At 34.9% G+C, this 25,175-nt stretch overlaps 1 protein-coding gene across 1 annotated transcript in view; it reads left to right on the top strand.

Moving 5' to 3' along the window:
* The window catches only part of LOC149791276 (uncharacterized), a 114,107-nt gene that overhangs the window by 31,546 nt on the left and 57,386 nt on the right, over nt 1-25,175 (top strand). The window contains exons 14-21 of the mRNA XM_089969787.1: nt 1,928-2,071; nt 6,248-6,346; nt 7,417-7,686; nt 10,145-10,189; nt 13,084-13,137; nt 17,586-17,684; nt 22,236-22,343; nt 25,006-25,059. Coding sequence (XP_089825913.1) covers nt 1,928-2,071; nt 6,248-6,346; nt 7,417-7,686; nt 10,145-10,189; nt 13,084-13,137; nt 17,586-17,684; nt 22,236-22,343; nt 25,006-25,059 — 873 coding nt within the window. The remainder of the gene's footprint in view (nt 1-1,927; nt 2,072-6,247; nt 6,347-7,416; nt 7,687-10,144; nt 10,190-13,083; nt 13,138-17,585; nt 17,685-22,235; nt 22,344-25,005; nt 25,060-25,175) is intronic.

The raw sequence follows: 25,175 nt of genomic DNA, 5'->3' as shown, positions 1-25,175 counted from the left end.
GAATCACTTTCTCTCATGACAAAGACATTAAAAATCATTGCAGTATAGCGATTTAACATGCACCTGTCCCCATAAATCTATTTAATTGTTCTCTTGCCCAAATTAATGTGCTCTTTATAGATTGACATAAATTTGCACCCTTACAATCAGGTCACTTGGTGTTTATATACCTGTTCCAATAGGACTAGAGCAATGCTTTTAGTTCATTTGTATTATTCAATAAATTGTGATCATTGAAGAATCCATCTGTCAATTGTAATGAAAATATAAACACAGATGTACATGTAAACATGGGAACTTTGTTTCTGTTTAATAGAAGCCAGTCTGTAAATAAATTGTCATGTTACCTAACTGTTGTTTCATCATATTTAAATTCATTAACCTTCACTGTAGACCATCTGTACACATTTCAAGAACAATGGTTTAGTTTTACCTGCATTTTATAGTTTCAGCTGTGTTATCAAATGGTGGGATCTAGTAACAGTGTTATTGCTGTCATAATTATTAGGATTCACTGTTCAACTTGTGTTAAAGTCACATATAAAGGGGGTTACATTATATCACAGGTTTACAATATATAATGAATGTAAATTACAACTTGGAGGTACATTCAGACCTGCCTGCCACTACAATTTTCCCATAGTACTGATGGAATTCACTTACAAATTATTGAAATACACACATGAACAGTTACCACAGAATCTGCAAGGTTCGTACTATGCTTTCTGTGTGGTTACTGAATCACAAGCACAGTATCTTTGGTTCATTTAGCTGGAAGTGTCATCATTAGTATATTGCATGCATGTGCAGTTTGATTCAGTGAATTGATTCAGTAATGTCAACTGAGGGAAAAAGAGAGCAACTCCAGGAAACAAATGACAGTCCATCTGATGATGAAAATAGTTACTAACCAGCTCCCTAAAAAGCAGTGTCTTCCCATAATTGCTTCTCAGATATACAACATGAAATAAACAGAAAGCTATCCAGCTCTTCAGAAAAGTGATAAAAGTGTCCATTGTGTGCATTGCACAGTGTGCCATTTCAACATATTTGTTAAGCATGGTGGAATGGATCATTGCTGGCAGCAGATGGAAACACAAAAAATATAGTCAACAGTTCTTTTTGTGCAAAATTACATTCAGAGATCATATAATTAATTGTAGAGTTGTGTCATATGCAGAACATATTGCAAGCTACATGCCTATTATACTACTGGAAAGGAGTACAAAACTGCATGCCTATTATACTACTGGAAAGGAGTACAAAACTTCATGCCTATTATACTACTGGAAAGGAGTACAAAACTGCATGCCTATTATACTACTGGAAAGGAGTACAAAACTGCATGCCTATTATACTACGGGAAAGGAGTACAAAACTGCATGCCTATTATACTACTGGAAAGGAGTACAAAACTGTTGAAAATCACACTTTTTGGTCAGTCAAACTACTGAAGCACAATCTGACATGTCTGTACATTGTATCATGGGGTTCATTATATCATGGGATACATTATATTGTGAGATATATTATATTATAGTGGTACATTATGTCATGGGGTAGATTATATCATTGGGGCACATTATGTCATGGGGGTACAAATATCACTGGGTACATTATACACTAGGGTACATTATATCATAAGGGTGTATTACATCATGGTGTGCATGTAAGACTGTTCCTTGGGGCCCTAATGTTGCTATTAGTCACTATTTTTTGTTAGGTACTATTATTTGTAGATTTCAAGGCTACTGCAAATAATAATTGTATGACCCATTTTAGGTACCAACAAAGCTGTCATTTCTTGAAACCATGAAAACCAATATCCACACAAAGAAATTAATTTATGATGTTACTCAGGCTTTCAGTTTTTACAGCAAATATTTAAAAATATTTTTAAACAATGAGATTCATTGTTTCATTACAGGGAGATAGTGGAGAACCAGGATCAAGAGGTGCTGTTGGTCTGCCTGGTCCGCCTGGTGAAAATGGCAACCCTGGTCCACCAGGGAATGCTGGACAGCCAGGATCGCCTGGAGACGATGGTTCCCCAGGACCTAAGGGAGATCTGGTAAGTTCATTTTCCTACTGCCCAGCAAAGTTGGGACAGAGAAAGAGGGTGTACTAATGAGGGTTATATAAGTCTGTTAATCCATAACACCTTTGCTTCTAAAGTATAACTTCAAAACCATTTAAGTTCTCCCAATGATCAGGGTCTAAAGTAGACCTCAAAACCTCAAAAATGCTCAAGTTTCATTTTGACCTTAAGAACCTTAAAAAGCCTAAATACTGAAGGAAACATAAATAAAAAATACAAAACCAAAAAATTAGATAAAATGATGAACATCTCTTCCTGACCTCACAAAAAAATGTTTATTGCAAATGTTTTCTCAATAGACTAGTCTAGCAGTCAAGAAAGCACATGAATTATAGATATCCAGTCATTATAGTATATCATTAAATTGAAAAACCCAATATGGCTTATCGTTATGAACATTTCTCAAAAGAGCAACAGTTGTACCCTTTTCAAGATATTTTTGAAAATTGTAACTGATGCATCTTGCCTGAAAATGTTTTTTGAATTATGTGAGTTAGGCATGTAATCCAAACTGGAAGATGCATTCCAACATGGCAGAAGTAGTTAGTGATGTCAGTCTAAAGGCTCCAAAATATGTTACACTGCAAAAGTATGTCAACTTCAAAATCAGCACACCAGATAACAATTTCATAACTTTTCATTCAGCAGTTATGTCATTTTATTGGTCTGATTACCAGACTTCTAGCTGCAACTTTGGCATTTGTTAGCACCAACCTATCAACTTATAAACACAGATTAAACCCTTTGAATTCTTGAGGCATGTTGTTAAGTATTTTATCTACTACTCAGTCGTCAGGTACAAGAATGTGTGCAATTGAAACAATCAATAGTAACACCCGTTTACATTCTCTGATTTGCCAGGATTAGGTTTATAAGGTACTATAAAAAATGTTTTATATTTTGACATCTTTGCAAATTCATTGTTGTTGACAAGAAAATGGCTGATCTCCTAAGAGCAGAAATTTTGACTAGATGCTATTTTTAGATGTCAGCTTTTGTCAAGAGCTGAGGGAATACTTTATAATTTGGGGGGAAAAACATAAATATGTAATAATGTGACCCAGGTAAATCCAGAAACAGTAACAATACTCCTTAAAAATGCATAATTCAAACTACTTTGAGCATAGCTGGTAGCATTAATAAAACTTGTTTCCAACTAAGTTGGCTTCAAAACCATAGCATGCATGATTATTTGTTAAGGAACAATGTAATGCAAATAGAAAGTGTACAAGGGACAACGTGATGCAAATAGAAAGTGTATAAGGGACAATGTGATGCAAATAGAAAGTGTACAAGGGACAATGTGATGCAAATAGAAAGTGTACAAGGGACAATGTGATGCAAATAGAAAGTGTATAAGGGACAATGTGATGCAAATAGAAAGTGTACAAGGGACAATGTGATGCAAATAGAAAGTGTACAAGGGACAATGTGATGCAAATAGAAAGTGTACAAGGGACAACGTGATGCAAATAGAAAGTGTACAAGGGACAATGTGATGCAAATAGAAAGTGTACAAGGGACAATGTGATGCAAATAGAAAGTGTACAAGGGACAATGTGATGCAAATAGAAAGTGTACAAGGGACAATGTGATACAAATAGAAAGTGCACAAGGGAGAGGCAAAGAAGGTTCTTAAAAAGCAACTGGATGAGAAGCTTCAAGAGCTTAAAAATCCACTTAAAGAAAATGTATTGGTCCTCAAACAGAATATTACATATAGTGTACTGTGCATTAACTGTGTGTAAAACTGCAGGCTTAAATATGACATTGTCTAAATGTTCACATTTCGTTGGTGGATTATTTGCTTGGCAAGAGGACATTTTAGTGGACATTTCTTAGCACATGCAGATGGGTTTTTTATGATTATTTATTAACTTTCACTTTATCTTTATTTTCATTTTATGTAAAAACAAATTCAAAGCGTGCTTTATCGAACTTTCTAGTTGCAGATAATCTTGCAACTGCTTTGTGTCTCGAACCTCAAAAAACAATTTTAAAACCTTGAAAATGCCTAAAATAAGTATCAAATTTTAAAATTTAATTTCACTTCTAACCATGTATAAAACTTGGCACAGGTATATTAGGCTAGTGGTACAATTGTCCCTTTGCTAGTCAGAGTTCTTCAGTTTCAGTATTTCTTTTTTCTGTCCTTCCATCTATTCATCAACAATCTACACTTTCAGTTTTGGGGCAAACTTGTAAGATCATTATAGATATCAAGAAATTTGGTAAAGGTATTAGACTGGTGGTATTCACAATTCTTTAGTTTCAGCAATTTTCATGTTTTCATCTGTTTGTTCCATTACTCACACTTCATTTCCAGAGCATAACTCCAAAAGCATTCAGAATATGTCTCTATATTAGACTGGTGATCTGGATGCTCTACAGTTTTAGTACTTTAGTGTTTTGTCCATTTATCTGTCCATCCATCCATCCATCCATTATCCATTATCCACACCTTCATTTCTGAGGCAATGCTCCTGAGCTGTTTAAGATGGGAGGACAGATACAATCAATAAAATCATATTCAGTGGGGGTGACTGGGAATTTATTGGAAGGGCTCCAAGTGGTGTGAATTTGTTGAGGTTGGAATTTATTGGTAGGAGTCCAAGAGTGGATGTGAATTTGTTGGCATGAATCCAGTGTGGAAATTTGTTATCAGGAGTCCCAGAAATGAAAATGTTTTGACAGAATTCCATTTTGTGGGAAGTTGTTGGCAGGAGTCCAAAGGCTGGAATTCATTGGCAAGAGTCCAAAAGGTTGGTGGGACTTTGTTAGTAGGAGACCAAGAGTTGGGTGGATATTTGTTGGCAGGAGTCCCGTAGGTGGGAATTTGTAGGCAGGAGTACATGTGGTTATTTCTCTCTCATTCTTGATTCAGATATCTGGATCAAACTGATAATGGTGGATTAATAACATTTTATAAAATAAATAAAAATGACAGGCACCTGTTATGGTCCAGGGTATAATGACCATAATTTTACTATTAGTTAGGCTAGTGTTTGGTAGCATAATGACCATAATTTTACTATTAGTTAGGCTAGTGTTTGGTAGCATAATGACCATAATTTTACTATTAGTTAGGCTAGTGTTTGGTAGCATAATAACCATAATTTTACTATTAGTTAGGCTAGTGTTTGGTAGCATAATGACCATAATTTTGCTATTAGTTAGGCTAGTGTTTGGTAGCATAATGACCATAATTTTGCTATTAGTTAGGCTAGTGTTTGGTAGCATAATGACCATAATTTTACTATTAGTTAGGCTAGTGTTTGGTAGCATAATGACCATAATTTTGCTATTAGTTAGGCTAGTGTTTGGTTATAGTTAGTGATGTCAATCTAAAGGCTCCAAAATATGTTACACTGCAAAAGTATGTCAACTTCTAGACCAAAATCAGCACACCAGATAACAATTTCATAACTTTCAATCAGCAGTTATGTCATTTTAATTGGTCTGACTACCAGCTTAAGGGGTACAGACTTCTAGCTGCAACTTTGGCATTTGTTAGCACCAACCTATCAACTTATAAACACAGATTAAACCCTTTGTCCCTAGCAGTGTTTGGTAGCATAATGACCATAATTTTACTGTTAGTTAGGCTAGTGTTTGGTAGCATAATGACCATAATTTTACTGTTAGGTAGGCTAGTGTTTGGTAGCATAATGACCATAATTTTACTGTTAGGTAGGCTAGTGTTTGGTAGCACTAGGTTAACAGACTGACTGTTATTGATTGACATTAAGTGACAAAAAACTAACAGCTAAGACAGTAGCTCACAGCAAGCAATTTGGTGGTTATCAGTTAATACTTATATGATGATCTGTTTGTGGTACCTTAACAGTCATCCATATTCTACAGAGTAAGTAAACCATTAAATGAGAAGTAGGTCAGTGACCTACATTTCACTCTGAGATGATGTTTAGGAGTTGTTGTTTAAGGTTATACAATCATTTTTGTTTGTAGGTCACTAAAGTTGTCAAATGCATATACTATGAGGGGTTATACTTCTGGAATCTAATTAGGTCACAATGTCTCACATTTAATAAAATGTACAATAAAGTGGATTTTGACAGCTTTATTTGGAAAATTCATTTCACAGAGTTGAATGTTTAAAATTAAACAGATACTGTTCTTTTTCTGTAGGGAGTTCCTGGCTCCCCAGGAGCCCCTGGATTCCCAGGACCTCAAGGACCTCCAGGATCACCTGGCCCTTCAGGACCAACAGGATCTAAGGGAGATGCTGTAAGTACATATAACCAAGTTAATCCTTTGTACTTGTATCTGGACTTTAGCATCAAGGTGCATATGCATGTTAGACATTGCATCAAATCACTTCAGGTATACTGATCCCATTAAAGGAGGCTAGATACTGTCGATGAAAGTGATGATTCAAAAGATAAAGTTACTGTAGATGAGAGTGATGATTATAAAAATGAAGAGAGTACACAGCACTTTAAGTATCAAGCATAGAGCAGCCTTCAGGAAAATATTTAATTTTTGGGTTGCTAGATCCTAATAATCTGGTTGTCCAAGATACTGAGAGTAGAAATCATTTGAGTGAGAACTCATTATAGAAGATGATAAAAGGTGGAGGTCTTGGTTAGGCTCATTGAAGAGATTACAACTGCTTTTAATAATGAACCAAGATCTGTCTTAACAAACATTTATGCGCCTAAATCTCAGGCCGGCCAGTAAAAAATCTAAATTTTGGAGTTCTGTAAAACATTTATCTTCATATTGTCAGGCATAAATGACAATGATAAATAGCCAGTTGCATGTTTGCTCTTGCCAATTCTGAATTTTTAGTCCCAAATGCAACCATTTTCATCACAACCTGGAGCACTGATATTTATGATAACTTGCAATTTTGATGCACAAGCATTGAATTAAGTAAAATATATATATATCTTAGCAAGTAGAAAAAGACAAGTGCAGGAAAAATACTGTTTCAGAAACTTAGACATGCCAGCTAATAATTGGTAACAATAACAGAGTTATTTTACTTATGGGATTTTCTAATATCCTCATTATAAAACATAACTGGTTAGCAAACTTGAGAGAAAATTGAAGATTTATTTTGGTCCTTTCACATAATTCTGCATGTTTTATTTAAAGCATGATTCATAATGATCTGTATGGATAACTAAATAACAGGTTGTATCAGATTGCAATGTTACTGATGGTTAATCTGAATCAAGATATTTGCTTGCCCGTTTGAAAACCAAGTAGCCTTGGGGTAGGAGAAATAGGAACTTTGGATGCCTGATGTTTGCTGTCCATGATGCTAATTCCATCTTAATGTGTTCCCATAGGGATCAGATGGAAGACCAGGCTCGACAGGTGAGCCAGGCCAAAGGGGAGAACCAGGTGCCCAGGGTCTTCAGGGTCTGCCAGGACTTGCTGGAGCTGAAGGAAAGAGGGGTCCACCAGGACCTGTAGGATTACAAGGACCACCAGGACCTGCAGGAGAGAGTGGTGCTCCTGGACTGCAGGGATTCCCAGGGTCTCCTGGAAATCCTGGATTGGATGGAAAGAATGGACTGCCTGGACAACCTGGTGCTAGAGGAGAGCCCGGTCCCCCAGTAAGTTAGAGTGTTTTGGTACAAATTTTTATAGTTTGTTTATTTGACACTGGTAATTGTATACATGTATGCAACTTTTATCTTGGTGTCTCTTACCTGTGATTCTTCATACACCATTGATCTATACAAATAATATTTTTAGTCCTGTAATTTACAGTATAAAAATATTTTTTAAGAAACGTTCATTAATTTTGATACCTAAGAAAATTTGTAAAAAATTTTCCTTATAATTATATTTACACCTTAAAAACGAAGTGTACAAAAAGTGGCAAAGAGAAAAGTATTTTCATTAGTTCATTGTCTCGGTAACACTGTGTTTATGTTGGGTGTTGGTAACTGTAAAACTGGAAGAAAACCGGTCTTGAATGAACATCTTTAAATCTTTAGAATTGGTACATTTAGATATAGAGTGGGTTACCTGTGCATCATCCCTGTTACTGTAAGTTTTTCTCAGGTGTGTATTTGTTCTCCACTTTTCATAAAAGCAATGGGAACTATCTGTCTTCCATCCATCCATCAGCCTGTCACACTTTAATTTCCACACAGTAACTACCATAATTATTTTTCGGTTTCAACCATATTTTTTTATATAGCAAAATATTGATGCAACCTTGCTTCAAAATTCTGTCATTGTTTAGCAGAGTTACAACAATGGACTGTTGAGCATACCCACTTTTATTTCCACATAATAACCCCTTAATTATTAGATTTGAACCAAATTTGTTATGCCATTTGAGGGTAATGAGACCTATACTGAGTTTACTAGTCAGCATTCTGCATCACTGGTTTGCAGAGTTATAGCCCCTGATTGTCAGACTAACTCACTTTGTGTTTCTGCACAACAATTCCATGAATAATTATTGGATTTCATGCAATTTGTATTGATATGTTATAACCCTTGATTTACAACCCCTGTCCATACAGTAACCCATTTACATGAGGTTGCATTTGAACAAAACTGTGTTGATGGATTCTCGTTGATAGGACCTTGGTTAAAGTCGATTATGTTCTGTGTTGTTATTTTGCAGAATTGTTACCCTAAATTATTAGATTCATTAACTTTCATTTACGCACAGTTACTTAATTTGTTTTATTATTGGATTTCAGCAAGATTTGGTATGCAATTTGAGATTGAAAAGACCTCACCTGAGTTCATCGTTCTGCTTGATTAGCATAATTAAGGCCCTTGGTTGTTAGGCCCACCTTAACACATGCGGTACAGCATATTAGTTAGCACTTTCCTCTAGAAAACTTCACTATGTTTTGTGCTGTCTAGGAAAATGTTTGGCCACAGATGATCCATATGACTAAATATTGTGTGAATCTCAGCACTTTAGTAACACTGGTTAAAGTAGAAAGCACTCTTCTTACGCATTGGTAGACACCATAAAGCCCACAACCTATTTTGTTTTGGTAGACACTGTAAAGCCCACAACCAATTTTGTTTTGGTAGACACCATAAAGCCCACAACCTATTTTGTTTTGGTAGACACTGTAAAGCCCACAAGCTATTTTGTTTTGGTAGACACTGTAAAGCCCACAACCTATTTTGTTTTGGTAGACACCATAAAGCCCATAACCTATTTTGTTTTGGTAGACACCATAAAGCCCACAACCTATTTTGTTTTGGTAGACACTGTAAACCCCACAACCTATTTTGTTTTGGTAGACACAGAAAAGCACATAACCTATTTTTTGGTAGACACAGAAAAGCACACAGCATATTATGCATTGGTAGATACAGAAAAGCCCACAACACATTTTGCATTGGTAGGCACAAAAGCACACAATCTATTTTGTTTTGGCAGACACATAAAAGCACACAACCTATTTTGCATTGGTAGACACAAAAGCACACAACCTATTTTGCACTGGTAGACACAAAAGCACACAACCTATTTTGCATTGGTAGACACAAAAGCACACAACCTATTTTGTTTTGGCAGACACATGAAAGCACACAACCTATTATGCATAGGTAAACATAGAAAAGCACACATCCTATTTTGCATTGGTTGACACAGAAATGAACACAACCTTTTATCTGATAGAAATTTTGACAAGAAATAGAAAGTTTATTTATCAAAATTCCTTTACTTAAGACAGAGAAAAAAACCCATATATTTTATTATTTTTTAATTTGTCAGTTGATGAATTGCATGCATTGCCAATGATTCTACTAATCATAAAATGTAACAAGATATTTTTCCAATCTTCTAAGATGTCTTGATAGCCCAAGTCATGTCTTCATATGTTGATGTTAGTATCTTCCTAAATTAAAAACTTTCTGACTGATATCCTATAGCTTTTCCTCCAAGTCTGCTTCAACTCAGCAAGACTTCATATCGACTAGAGTTCAGACAACTTGGCTGTTAAGCTCATTTTGCACATATATTATAGAGTTGTGGCCCTTGTCTTAGCAGAAGCATTGTTAATTATAAACTTGTTTTCATTATAGGGTATACCAGGTGCTGTAGGATCAGCTGGTGCACCAGGACAAAGAGTGAGTAAACAAATTTTCCATTTATCTGATTTGTTTTCTGCCTGTTGTGTTAAACAATTTGTGTGTATTACTTGGATCAGGAGAACCGTCTCATCTCAGGTGTATGTGTGGTATCAGCAGGTTTCATGAGACGTGAAATGATGAGCATAATCCATTGATGTCTTATGCTCACAAGAAAATATACAGCTTTATAAAACAGGAAGGTTATTAATATATGATGATGTGCCAAATAATGTGTGCAAGTATACTAAATGTGGTCATCTTTGGATACATATATTGTATACAAGTATGCTAAATGTGGTCATCTTTGGATACATATATTGTATACAGGTATGCTAAATGTGGTCATCTTTGGATACATATATTGTATACAAGTATGCTAAATGTGGTCATCTTTGGATACATATATTGTATACAAGTATGCTAAATATGGTCATCTTTGGATACATATATTGTATACAGGTATGCTAAATGTGGTCATCTTTGGATACATATATTATACATATATTGTATACAGGTATGCTAAATGTGGTCATCTTTGGATACATATATTGTATATAGGTATGCTAAATGTGGTCATCTTTGGATACATATATTGTATATAGGTATGCTAAATGTGGTCATCTTTGGATACATATATTGTATACAGGTATGCTAAATGTGGTCATCTTTGGATACATATATTGTATATAGGTATGCTAAATGTGGTCATCTTTGGATACATATATTGTATATAGGTATGCTAAATGTGGTCATCTTTGGATACATAGATTGTATATAGGTATGCTAAATGTGGTCATCTTTGGATACATATATTGTATATAGGTATGCTAAATGTGGTCATCTTTGGATACATATATTGTATATAGGTATGCTAAATGTGGTCATCTTTGGATACATATACTGTATATAGGTATGCTAAATGTGGTTATCTTTGGATACATATTTTATATCCAGATATGCTACATGTGGTTGACAGTGATGTTGTTGATACATGTGACTGACAGTGATGTTGTTGATACATGTGGATGACAGTGATGTTGTTGATACATGTGACTGACAGTGATGTTGTTAATACATGTGGATGACAGTGATATTGTTGATACATGTGACTGACAGTGATGTTGTTAATACATGTGGATGACAGTGATGTTGTTGATACATGTGACTGACAGTGATGTTGTTGATACATGTGCCTGACAGTGATGTTGTTGATACATGTGACTGACAGTGATGTTGTTGATACATGTGACTGACAGTGATGTTGTTGATACATGTGACTGACAGTGATGTTGTTAATACATGTGACTAACAGTGATGTTGTTGATACATGTGACTGACAGTGATGTTGTTAATACATGTGGATGACAGTGATGTTGTTGATACATGTGACTGACAGTGATGTTGTTGATACGTGTGGTGGTCAGTGATGTTACAACTGGAAGTTTTGTGCACCAATTCAAATTCACTCAATTCAATATTCAGAGGAGGATGCAGACAATGTGAAACTCAAAGATGGTGATCTGTACATGGCAACTGATGGGTGGATTTTTTTGTTGTTGCTGAAAAGACTGAGATTTATGTTGTTGAGCAGATTTCAGAACTATGAGGAATTATTTGAATAATAGACTGGTTGCAGTTTTGTAACTGATGTTAATTTAAGAAGAAATGTGATGTCATACTTAGATCCTGCTTTTTGGACAGAGGGGATGTGTAAGCAAAAAATGCTAGTAAGTGATACAGATGTCATAAAATGATTAGGTGGGATTTCGTATCATTGATTAGTATATAATAATACAAAACATAGTAAAAGCCTGATAACCATGACTTTGTTTTCATGAATAAGATAGCTGATTTAGTTCAAAGATTAATTTAAAAAATTCCTGGAAATGGTCTTTTGCAGATAGGCCAGCCAATACAATTTTAGCTGACTCATTTCTATTTTAGCATCAGATTATATCATTACAAACTCTTCCATCGGATACTTATTTTCAGGTCAGATTAAATTTGTATAAATAAACAGCAACTTGAATACTGACAAACCAAGATCACTTCAAAACTTGTAATGTTTGACGGTAATTCTTTGAAGAAGGTCTCCCTAAGCACTACAAAAGATCTCCCTAAGCACTACAAAAGGTCTCCCTAAGCACTACTAAACATCTCCCTAAGCACATCAAAAGCAGCCAAATGTTGACTGATTAAAATGTTAGCTTGTTGTTCTGATTCACTTTGGAAGATGTTCAAACAGAAGGTAGCTGATGTGGATTTTACCTCATTAAAAAATCTAATTTTACCTTGTTAAAAGTTATTCAGTGTGGAATATACAAATCATTGACACTGTAGCTTACATACCTTTTTGTTGGTATCTCTCTGCATTTATACACTTTTATTCCGAATTATTACTGAGCCATGTTAGCTTAGTAGAGCCCCAGACTTGCAATCAAAGTGTTACAGGTTCAATACCCACCCAGGCCAGCCAAAATCAGCTGCCCTAATGTGTTCTCAGAAAGGCAATTCATCCCTTTTCCTTAGCATGATGTAACCAATAATGTGTTGAAAGCTAAAACAAAGAGAGAAAAAAATCAAGACACTCAGATTATTTTGCTTTATGTAAAATAAATGTTTACATTGCAGTTTGATTGTATCACAACAACACAAGTAGGTTATCTGAGGCAAATGGAGTAAAGTGCTTTGCCCAAAGACACACCTTATATATCCATCCACCCATACATGCCCTAGATTTGTGTCAGTTTTAGTGCTTTTGACATTAAAATTTCAGGGAATTATTTTACCTTTAGCAGAATATAAGGCAGACTAGACAAAAAATTGAGTGACTTGTTATGGTAAAATAGTTCAAGTATTTGCCATGCTAATTTTTCTTATGCATTTTCCAGGGCGCACCAGGACAGGCAGGCAGTGATGGAAGACCAGGGCCATCTGGACCACCCGTAAGTGAATGCTCTTAATTTTATGAAGCTGTTGATTATGTTTAATTACATTAATTACTTTAGAATGTAAATAGCAACAATTAATATTTTATGATGAATATTTACACTGTGCCCATGCTGTCAGTGGATGCTCTTGGAAGAGAGTGATCATATATAATTACAGTGTGCCAATGAAAAAAAGTAAAATATAAAGTTTATTCAAGTTTAGTAATATTAAACACTTCCAAAAGCTTATAAACCAGTTAGAATTTCTTTCTGGTGTAAAAAGAAAATAAATATGTTTATGAATTTAAGGAAAACATAAAACTGATTATTCACCTTACCAGTTCATGAATTTGTAGAATGCTAGTATTTAAATTTGACAACAGTTTTCTTTTGTTCTGTCACTTGAAGACAGGGCAGTTTCATACTTTTGACTTGCCAAAGTCAAATGAAGGGATTATACATAGTTTGCTGCATGCAGCCAAAGGTAACAGCCTGTGGGTTCAACAGCTATCTTGTGCATTTTCTTGAACATCTGCAAACATAAAACTATTAATGTCCATTATTCAGTAATTAGTTAATTCATCAATTATATCACAGAAATTCTTAGAAAGATATAAAAAAAATTGACATTAAAAAAGTGGCCAACAAAATCACAAGCATCAAAACATCCTAAATCAGTCTAAACTGGTGCGATAATATAAGCATGAAAATAAATATTTTCTGTTATTGAAGTTAGACAACTTTGGAAAACATTTTGGAGCAGTCTAACTTTATTTCCGCACAAATCCCCCAAAAATGAAATGTAAAAACACTTGCTTGCTAGGACCATTCTAGTAAAACAAACTTGGGACAGAGGCGAAGGCACTTTCAACTCAAAGTAGTTACCCACAGATGCACTCTGGAAATTTGTTTCATTTTCATTTGAACTGTTAATGGCAGGGTTCACAAAGATTTGAAAAGTGCCAATGAATTTTAACAGGTGGATGAAAAGTGCTGATGTTTTGAAAATCTTCTTGAATAGTGTCTATTTTTAATGTCAGTAAGAAAAAGTGGTTAAAAATGAGCATAAATCCTTAAAAAGTACTTGAATTTTTCATAAAATAGAAGAGAAATAATTTTAAGAAAGAAAGCTCAGTGGTAAAATTGGCTTGGCCAATAACTAAAGAAAGGGAGACTACTCTATTTCCATGTAGCAGCATTGTAGGAATGGCAATATGGTGGCTTTCTCTTTCTTTCCTCACATCTCATGGCCTTGGTTTTAAGAAAAGCATGTGATGGAATAGAAAGGTTACTGATTTCTACGTGAAAATGCTGCCAGGGAAGTGTTTTTAATCCTGAAAGGACAGGCTGCTGTATGTGGCTTAAAGATACCCAGGACACACATAAAGCTTTGAGTTGTGAAGAACATGTAAATAAACTTTTTGTTTTACCTTTTTTTATTGTACCTATATCCTGGATGGTAAAACTTGAGGAACTGAAGATAAATTAAATACAGAAGAAGAACTTGTAAATAAACAGTTTGTTCGTTTGACTTTTGGTTTATTGTACCTGTGTTAGTGAACTTTATTGGGAGAGAAAAATGCAGCTGCACAAGCCACAAATCAGTCTGAAGGTTGTTCCAAATGTAATTATTTATGGTAAGTTCAGATACAGTAGAGGACTTCATGGTAGATTATTTCTACTAAACTAACTGAGTTACCCTTTTTAATTAAGACATCATTTATTATGATTGCTAAGGCTATGTGTTTATCTTATCCACATTCCACCTGGACTGCATTTACACAGCACAGAAGCAATACAATGCAATATCTACTTTACAATGACTTCCTGTATACTTTATGCAGACTCCACCTGGACTGCATTCACGCAGTAAAACAATGCAATATCTACTTTGACAATGACTCCCTGTATACCTTATGCAGACTTCACCTGCACTGCATTCATGCAGCAATATAATGCAGTATTTACTTTGACAATGACTTCCTGTATAATTTATGCAGACTCCATCGGGACTTCATTCATACAGCAATACAATGCTATATCTACTTAGACAATGACTTCCAGTATACCTTATGCAGACTCCACCTGGACTGCATTCACACAGCAATACAATGCCATATCTACTTAGACAATGACTTCCTGTATACCTTATGCAGACTCCAACTGGACTGCATTCACACAGCAATACAATGCAATTTACTTAGACAATGACTTCCTTTATACTTTATGCAGACTCCACCTGGACTGCATTCACACAGCAATACAATGTAGTATATACTTAGACAATGACTCCTGTATACTTTATGCAGACTCCACCTGGACTGAATTCACACATCAATACAATGCAGTATCTACTTAGACAATGACTCCCTGTATACAACTGGACTGCACTCTCACAGCACAACATTATCACATTATAGTATCTTATTAAACTAAGTCTACCTGTCTACTGTATGCAGAATCCACCTGGACTGTATTCACACAGCCCAACAGTAATATAATGTAGCATTTTACTTGGATCAGTGGCTGGTGTATACTTAATGCAGATTCCAGCTGGACTGCATTCATACAACACAATAATAATACAATGCAACATGAACTTAGACTGTGACTACCTGTGTACCTTTTGCAGACTCCACCTAGGCTGTGTTCAGTAAGATCGAATTCCTGTACCTTATATAGACTTCACCTGGACTGTGTTCAGTAAGACTGAATTAAGCACTGTACCTTATGTAGACTCCACCTGGGCTGTGTTCAGTAAGATTGAATAAGACTGTACCTTAATTAGACTCCACCTGGGCTGTGTTTAGCAAGATTGAATTATGCAATATGTTCTGTAAGACTGAATTAGGAAATATGTAAAGTCAGACTGAAAACTAGGCTCTGTGTTTGGTAAGACTGAATAAGTAAGACTGAATTTGGCACTGTGTTTAGCAAGACTGAATTATACACTATATTTGGTAAGACTGAATTAGGCTCTGTGTGTGGTAAGATTGAATTAGGTTCTGTGTTTAGTAAGGTTGAATTATGCACTGTGTTAGGTAAGACTGAATTAGGCTCTGTGTTTGGTAAGACTGAATTAGGCTCTCTCTTGAGGTGTTTGGTAAGATTGAATTTGGCTCCCTGTTTAGTAAGACTGAATTTAGGCACTGTATTTAGCAAGATTGAATTATGCAGTGTTAGTTAAGACTGAATTAGGCTCTGTGTTTGGTAAGACTGAATTAGGCTCTCTCTTGAGGTGTTTGGTAAGACTGAATTAGGCTCTGTGTTTAGCAAGATTGAATTATGTACTGTGTTAGGTAAGACTGAATTAGGCTCTGTGTTTGGTAAGACTGAATTAGGCTCTCTCTTGAGGTGTTTGGTAAGACTGAATTAGGCACTCTATTTAGTAATATTGAATTATGCACTGTGTTAGGTAAGACCGAATTAGGCTCTGTGTTTAGTAAAAATGAATTAGGTCCTGTGTTTAGTAAGAATGAATTAGGTACTGTGTTTAGTAAGAATGAATTAGGTACTGTGTTTAGTAAGAATGAATTAGTACTGTTTAGTAAGAATGAATTAGGTACTGTGTTTAGTAAGAATGAATTAGTACTGTTTAGTAAGAATGAATTAGTGCTGTGTTTAGTAAGAATGAATTAGTACTGTGTTTAGTAAGAATGAATTAGTGCTGTGTTTAGTAAGAATGAATTAATACTGTGTTTAGTAAGAATGAATTAGTGCTGTGTTTAGTAAGAATGAATTAGTGCTGTGTTTAGTAAGAATGAATTAGGTCCTGTGTTTAGTAAGAATGAATTAGGTACTGTGTTTAGTAAGAATGAATTAGGTACTGTGTTTAGTAAGAATGAATTAGTGCTGTGTTTAGTAAGAATGAATTAGTGCTGTGTTTAGTAAGAATGAATTAGGTACTGTGTTTAGTAAGAATGAATTAGTGCTGTGTTTAGTAAGAATGAATTAGTACTGTGTTCACAGAAGGCAATTAGTTACTATTGGGCAGATTTTCCTGTAATGAATTTCTGATATATAGATGCATTCTGCATCAAGCTGGTATTGCAATCAATTTTCTAATTATTAAAACATTATTTATAGGGATAATTTAAAAAAATATATATTTAATTCACATATGTGAGTAAATAGTTTGAAATAGATGTCAGATATACAACATTAAATACAAATTAACCAAGTATCTAGACTGTCCAAATCTTGTCTACATGTCTTATATGGCAATATCTTCTGTGAATGAAACAAAATTTGCATGCACTGCTTGTTACCTCTCTCAGTTCTTGACTTTTATCATATAGTGTAACTAAGAGGCAGTTGACACAGTAAGATTCTTAACCTGCCACTAGCCGAACACCTTCTAAAACACATCCCTGTTGCTCAGGCCAAGTACGAATATTTTCATAACCAGTCATGGCATCTGCAGAGGTATATCAACTAGAAACCAATTTCCTTTCCTCTTTCAGGGCCTCCCTGGTGAGAATGGAAAGTCAGGAGAACAGGGAGCCCAGGGAGCCCCAGGATTGCCTGGACTTATGGGACCACCAGGACCTAAAGGAGATGAGGTGAGTCTTTCAAATCACACACACACACACACACACACACACACACACTGAACATCAGTCACAGGAATTCTTAAATGTCATACATTACACTGCCAAAAAACACCTAAAAAGTAAAATTCAAAGGTTCTGGGTCAAGTTTACAGATTGTTTTTTTGTCAGACAATAATGATGTTACCGACTAAGCTTAATTCCAAGGTAGCTACGTTGGGGTTTTTATTTGTTGGGCAAGCTATAGATGTGTTGCCAACTAAGTGTATTTGGCCATTTTGTTTTTCCCTGTTGTTTAAACATCATAGGGCCTCAGAATACAAGACAAATGAGGTGTAAAAGTTTATCTGCAGGACTTCTCATGAACCCAATAATTAAATGATTGCCCAGGGTCTATACCACATACATTAATCTGTCCCTCTCATTGCATGGTTTGTTTCATGGAGTGCAAGATAATAATAACTTTAGAACAAAATATTTGAAGCCAATCACCAAATTAAGAAAAAGGAAAACTAACTTTTATTATCACTCTACAAATCATTTGAAGGGCATGATCAAATATATCTTCATTATCTGACATTAATGAAAATGGCTGTTAATTAGGTGTTGTGTATTACTGAAATAGTACATTAATTTTCAAAAGCATTAGAGTGGAATGAGTCATGTGGTATGTTTTCTGAAAGAAAAAAGTTTTTTTCTGATGAAATAATTAGTTTCAAAAGAAACCAGTCAATCATGGAAGGATATTACTGACACTAAAGCAGCAGCAAATCTGGAACAGAAAATGACACATTTTCCAGTACATTTCATAAATAGATACGCCAAAGTTTTCTTTTTGGCCACAACTTGTTAGGGCTGTTCCATTTAGACATAAATGTTACCCAGGGAAGGCACTTTTTAAAAATATACACACCAGGGTACTTTAATTACTCAAAGAGTTCATGTGAAAATGATACAAAATTCTAAATTGCAACTATGTGTGGTTACTCCACATTAAATGAGCCTTTCCAAGTATATTTTACTAGAACAGCCTGTATATCACCTTTGAATTTTTTTATATTAAAATTTAGAAATAAATAGCCACCACATTAATTTTGAGGATTTTCTGGCAAGGGTAGTTTCAGGATCCCTGATAAACATATATCTAAATATATACACATAGAGTGCTCAGGAAAACATCATATATCTAAATATATACACATACAGTGCTCAGGAAAACAACATATATCTAAATATATGAACATACAGTGCTCAGGAAAACAACTTTTCCTCTTGTCCTGATTGGGTAAGCATTGATTGTGCTTACTATAACATTGCTACTTACCACATACACCCAGTTATAAGTCAAATCAAATGGCAAACAACAAAGATCCTGATCAGCCATAGCATAATGTGCCTGCAGATTAGAGTCTATGTTTTTTGTTCCACTGATTTTAGTCCTAAATAACTGCACAGACCCAGATCTGCTGGCACATTATCTGAAGGCAAATCCAGGTCAGTACAATTTGCAGTTGGACTCAATTTTGTGAGTATATACGGTACTCATCCTGGTGCTATGTAGATGCAAGTTGAGAATAAATCTTGTGCATTTTCTACCCTTGACAATGGCTGAATCATGGAAATATGTCCTGATTGATGACAGGAGTTTGAAACCTTCTAAATACATGGATTCTTTGATAGATGTTGTTGTTTGCCTTTCTGTTTTTTTGTTGTCTGCGAGTGGCTGTTCAGGCCAGTTTGTACTGTCTGTTACACGCTTTATGGGAGATGCCATGCTGCAGTTCTGGGATTTTTGCTGCTTGCATTTCTGGGATTTTTGCTGCTTGCATTTCTGCAATGCCTCCTCAATTCTCCTCCATTTAAACTCTGTAGCTCCTGTTATGCTGAGACTGCCTTGTGGAGCAATCATGTGTGAGATTCACCTCTTCATCCTTTGCTAAATAAATATATTATAAGAGTCTTGTATACTGACTCAAGAAATTGCAGTTTGACACCTTGTTATCAATTTTGTTAATGCTAATTGCATCCACAGTGACACGTTTAGTAATCATGGCATTATTTGGATGTTGAGAAACTTTAACTTTCAGTGAGCTATCATGTATCTTTATGAGTTAAACCTCAAAATAGCTCATCTGATTGGCTAACCTTATTACCACTCTGGAGACCAAACTTTCAGTAAATTTATGTGATTGTTTTGTCTGGTCAGGCAGTGTTATATTTGCCCGAGTACACTGACATTTTCAAGACTGAAGCTTTATTGACACATTGTAATGATGAAGATGCCAGCAGATATCCTATAAGTATCTAATTACTTTGCACAAGAAATGTAAGAAAGAAGTATATTAAGTGTCTCCACCATTTCCCACCATGCGTTTGGAATTGATTTAAAGCACATAATGCCAAGACAATATATGATTGGTTGAAATTTAGTTTGGAATATTGTGTTCTTTAGTCCAATCATCTATCTTTCCTGTGAGTAGCTCTCTAGAAATTTAAATTTGACTAAAATGGACAGTAACCTATTTACAAAAGTAGGTGGCTATTGCAGAGATGATTCAAATTCTTCTGTCAATTGCAAGGTATCAACATTTTTCCTGTGAAAAGTAATTACATAGTTATAAGTATTTATGCACCAGTTTTAGTTTGGTATCATAATGTCCTAATAAAGTTCTGAATATTCTAATGACCTGGGGTGTCTCTTGACTTCTCATGGTGCAAACTTGTACAGGTTTTGCACATCTCCAAATTAGAATGTTCTAATGATGCATTACCCCTCTGGAGGCCAAAATAGTTCATCTGTTTGGCTAACCTTATTACCACTTTGGAGACCAAAATATCTCATCTGATTGGGTAACCTTATTACCACTCTGGAGGCCAAAATAGCTCATCTGATTGGCTAACCTTATTACCACTCTGGAGGCCAAAATAGTTTATCTGTTTGGCTAACCTTATTACCACTCTGGAGGCCAAAATAGTTTATCTGTTTGGCTAACCTTATTACCACTCTGGAGGCCAAAATAGCTCATCTGATTGGCTGACCTTATTATCACTCTGGAGGCCAAAATAGCTCATCTGATTGGCTAACCTTATTACCACTCTGGAGACCAAAATATCTCATCTGATTGGCTGACCTTATTACCACTCTGGAGGCCAAAATAGCTCATCTGATTGGCTAACCTTATTACCACTCTGGAGACCAAAGTATCTCATCTGATTGGGTAACCTTATTACCACTCTGGAGGCCAACATATCTCATCTGATTTTAATAAAATGGTTAATATATGTTTACGTCATCAAGAGCATTGACAAGTTCAATAATGTATGATACACAAACAAGTTAATGATGTGATATTCCATCTGATTGACTGAGTTTATCATTCCAAAGATCATATTTCTGATAAAGTTTGATCAAACTTGGTAATTAGCTTAAATCATCTAGATCAAGGATGTTAATAGTTGGGAGCAAAATTGATGCATATTAATGAAGTTCTTAAATTTGTTGAAAAACTCCATTAATTTTTACATTGGAATACAATATTAGGTGGATCAAATAATAGCTGAGACAGGTAGTTTGCTAGATGGAGTACTATTTCACAGCTGTTGTGGCAATTAATCAGTCCGTTTTTTTTCTTCAGTCTTTTGTATCCATTTATGCAGTGATAAACAAGTTAACATATGGAGAAAGCTCACTTTCCGTAAGGAAAATACTCCTCAAAATGAAAATCATTGAAAACTCTTTATGAAATTGTTGAACAATCTCTCTCCTGATGTCTGGTCTTATCATATATACAGCTTAAAACTCAAAATTTTATGAACAAATCAGACAAAATTATTGATAGAAAATAAATATTAATATGTATTGGCAGTACTTGTGTGTTCTAACATGTAAAAAGAATGTCAAAGTATTGTTTCAGAAAAGCCACATGTCTGTGTCAATATGCCACATGGCTTTGCCAGTATATCATGTCTCTGTCAATTTGCCACATGGCTTTTCCAGTATGCCATATGTCTATGTCTATATGCCACATGACTTTGTCAGTATGCCATATGTCTCTGTCAATGTGACCATGGCTTTACCAGTATACCATATGTCTGTCAATGTGCCACATAGGCTTGCCAGTATACCATATGTCTCTGTCAATGTGACCATGACTTGCCAGCATACCATATGTCTCTGTCAATGTGACCATGGCTTTGCCAGTATGCCATATGTCTCTGTAAGTATGCCACATGGCTTTGCCAGTATGAACATTGTAAATACTTTATTGTCCCAGACAATTATTTGCAAAAGCACAAAAAGTAAAACCATTAAATAGATAGAATGTCCAAAATTATTTGCTTCTTGTGTTTGACACAGGAAATAAAAATATTTAGTGTTTTAAATGGAAATAGAAAATGATTTTGTAATCATTTATTTCAGTACATATCTGAGGCTGGCTTGTATGAAATGAACCTTTTATTTATTGAATAGGCCCTTCCATTGCAAAATAATTGAATGAAAGAAAAAAGACATATGCTAAATTGATATATAGATTTTAGCATGATCTGTTCAAATCATTTTAGGGACCACTTGGAAGACCTGGTGAGAATGGACCACGAGGAGGTCCAGGACAAAGAGGAGACCGAGGTCCGCAGGGTGAACCAGGTCTTGTTGGACCTCCAGGATCAAGTGTAAGTATCATGTACTTAACTTTGAATAAAATTTCAGCTCATATTTTGAATGAAGATATTTTGAATGAAGATTGTAAACTAGGATAAGTTAATTTCAGTGAAATTTGTGTTTTGAAACAAGTTGATTTTAATTAGGCTTACAAATGAAATACTGACCTCAATTTTGACTTTATAAGCCTCTCAGCATTTGAACCATTCATGAAAAATGAAATCAGTATTGAAAATATCACCAGCATTTGAACCATTCATGAAAAACAAAATCAGTATTGAAAAAATCACTCAACTTTTGAACCATTCATGAAACACATACAGTTCTCAGTTTTAGTGTTATTACAGCAAATGTTTCATGAACAAAATTGAAGAAATCATTTGGTTTCAGTAGCAGTTTAGTGATGAAATGCCACTGAGTCATGAAATTAATCTGACGAGGGCATTTAAAAATGGCCCACCACTATAAAGATTTAATAATAACCATCGGTTTGAGGGCAGTTAAAAATGGCTGACCACTATCATGATTTAATAACAACCATAGGCCTGAGGGCAGTTAAAAATGGCCCACCACTATAATGATCTAATAACAACCATGGGCCTGAGGGCAGTTAAAAATGGCTGACCACTATCATGATTTAATAACAACCATGGGCCTGAGGGCAGTTAAAAATGGCCCACCACTATAATGATTTAATAACAACTATGGGCCTGAGGGCAGTTAAAAATGGCTGACCACTATAATGATTTAATAACAACCATGGGTCTGAGGGCAGTTAAAAATGGCCCACCACTATAATGATTTAATAACAACCATGGGCCTGAGGGCAGTTAAAAATGGCTGACCACTATCATGATTTAATAACAACCATGGGTCTGAGGGCAGTTAAAAATGGCCCACCACTATAATGATTTAATAACAACTATGGGCCTGAGGGCAGTTAAAAATGGCCGACCACTATAATGATTTAATAACAACCATGGGTCTGAGGGCAGTTAAAAATGGCTGACCACTATCATGATTTAATAACAACTATGGGCCTGAGGGCAGTTAAAAATGGCTGACCACTATCATGATTTAATAACAACCATGGGTTTGAGGGCAGTTAAAAATTGCTCATCACTTACATCCAAGTCTTTTATCTTGGAGACGATTCTGGTTTTGATTTGTAAGGGAAAATGTATTGTGCTATGGCAGATCTGGGTATACACTATTTGCTTTTGACCACTCTGGTGACCTAAGTGGTTAGAGAGTCTGCCTTGGATGTGGAAGGTTGCTGGTTCGAACCCAAGCTAAGTCATACCAAAGACTTGTAAAAAAGATACTAGTAGCTGCCTTGCTTGGTGCTAAGCATTAAGACGTTAGTGTTAGGAATTGTCGGTCTGATGTCAGAATAATGTGCCTGGGTGGGACATCATGCTACATGTCTGCGACATGATGCCTCAGTGCTAGACATCACTATAAACTGCCACACTACAGACATCATAGCAATATGACTGAAAAATTGTTAAAGCCATGTTAAAAATTCAAATCTCTCACACAATTTTTTGCTTTGGATGCACAAAATAGTGATTATTGCCTCAGCTGTGCTAAGGGCCAAATTATGTCGCACACAATTTAGTTAATGTATATAAAGTAAAACTAAGTAAATGCCTTTCTGCATTTGTCAGTAACCTTAATTAAATAGTCTTTAAACACCTGTAATTAAATAAATGGTCTCTAAACACAAGTAATTAATTAAATGGTCTCTACACACAAGTAATTAATTAAATGGTCTCTAAATACAATTAATTACATGGTCTCTAAACACAAGTTATTAATTAAATGGTCTTTAAACACAAGTAATTAATTAAATGGTCTCTACACCAAGTAATTAATTAAATGGTCTCTTCACACAATTATTAATTAAATGGTCTCCTCACACAAGTAATTAATTAAATGGTATCTACACACAAGTTATTAATTAAATAGTCTCTAAACACAAGTAATTAAATGGTCTCTTCACACAAGTAATTAATTAAATGGTCTCTTCACACAAGTAATTAATTAAATAGTTTCTAAACACAAGTAATTAAATGGTCTCTTCACACAAGTAATTAATTAAATGGTCTCTTCACACAATTAATTAGTTAAATGATCTGTTCACACAAGTTATTAATTAAATGGTCTCTACACACAAGTTATTAATTAAATGGTCTCTAAACACCAGTAATTAAATGGTCCCTTCAAACAAGTAATTAATTAAATGGTCTCTACACACGTTATTAATTAAATGGTCTCTACACACAAGTAATTAATTAAATGGTCTCTACACACAAGTTATTAATTAAATGGTCTCTACACACAAGTAATTAATTAAATGGTCTCTACATACAAGTTATTAATTAAATGGTCTCTTTATACAATTATTTAATAAATGGTCTCTTCACACAAGTAACTACTTCTTGCAATTGTCAGTAATCTTAATTAAATGGTCTTTATACACAGATATGCACTCCTTGAGGATTCAGTCAAGCATCGATGTAACCAGCATATTCTAAAAATGCCATGAAAAGTTTTTTGCAAGCTAATGGCTGATAAATAGTTTATATTCATGATTTTCATAAAGACCACTTTGGCTTATAGTCAAAACATGTTGAACTTAATGATCCCAAAAAGCACTTATCTTGACAGGGACCTCAAGGTGAACAAGGAGACCCAGGGGCACAGGGAGAGGTTGGTGTTCAGGTAAGAACAGTTATTATAATTATCATTATTATTATTATTATTATTATTATTATTATTATTATTATTATTGTTGTTGTTGTTGTTGTTGTTGTTATTATTATTATTAATATTATAAG

Source organism: Sinohyriopsis cumingii, chromosome 9 (genome assembly GCF_028554795.1).
Source record: "Sinohyriopsis cumingii isolate HCF-2022 chromosome 9, ASM2855479v2, whole genome shotgun sequence".
In the NCBI taxonomy this organism is placed as follows: Eukaryota; Metazoa; Mollusca; class Bivalvia; order Unionida; family Unionidae; genus Sinohyriopsis; species Sinohyriopsis cumingii.
This window is presented reverse-complemented; position numbering and strand designations above follow the sequence as displayed.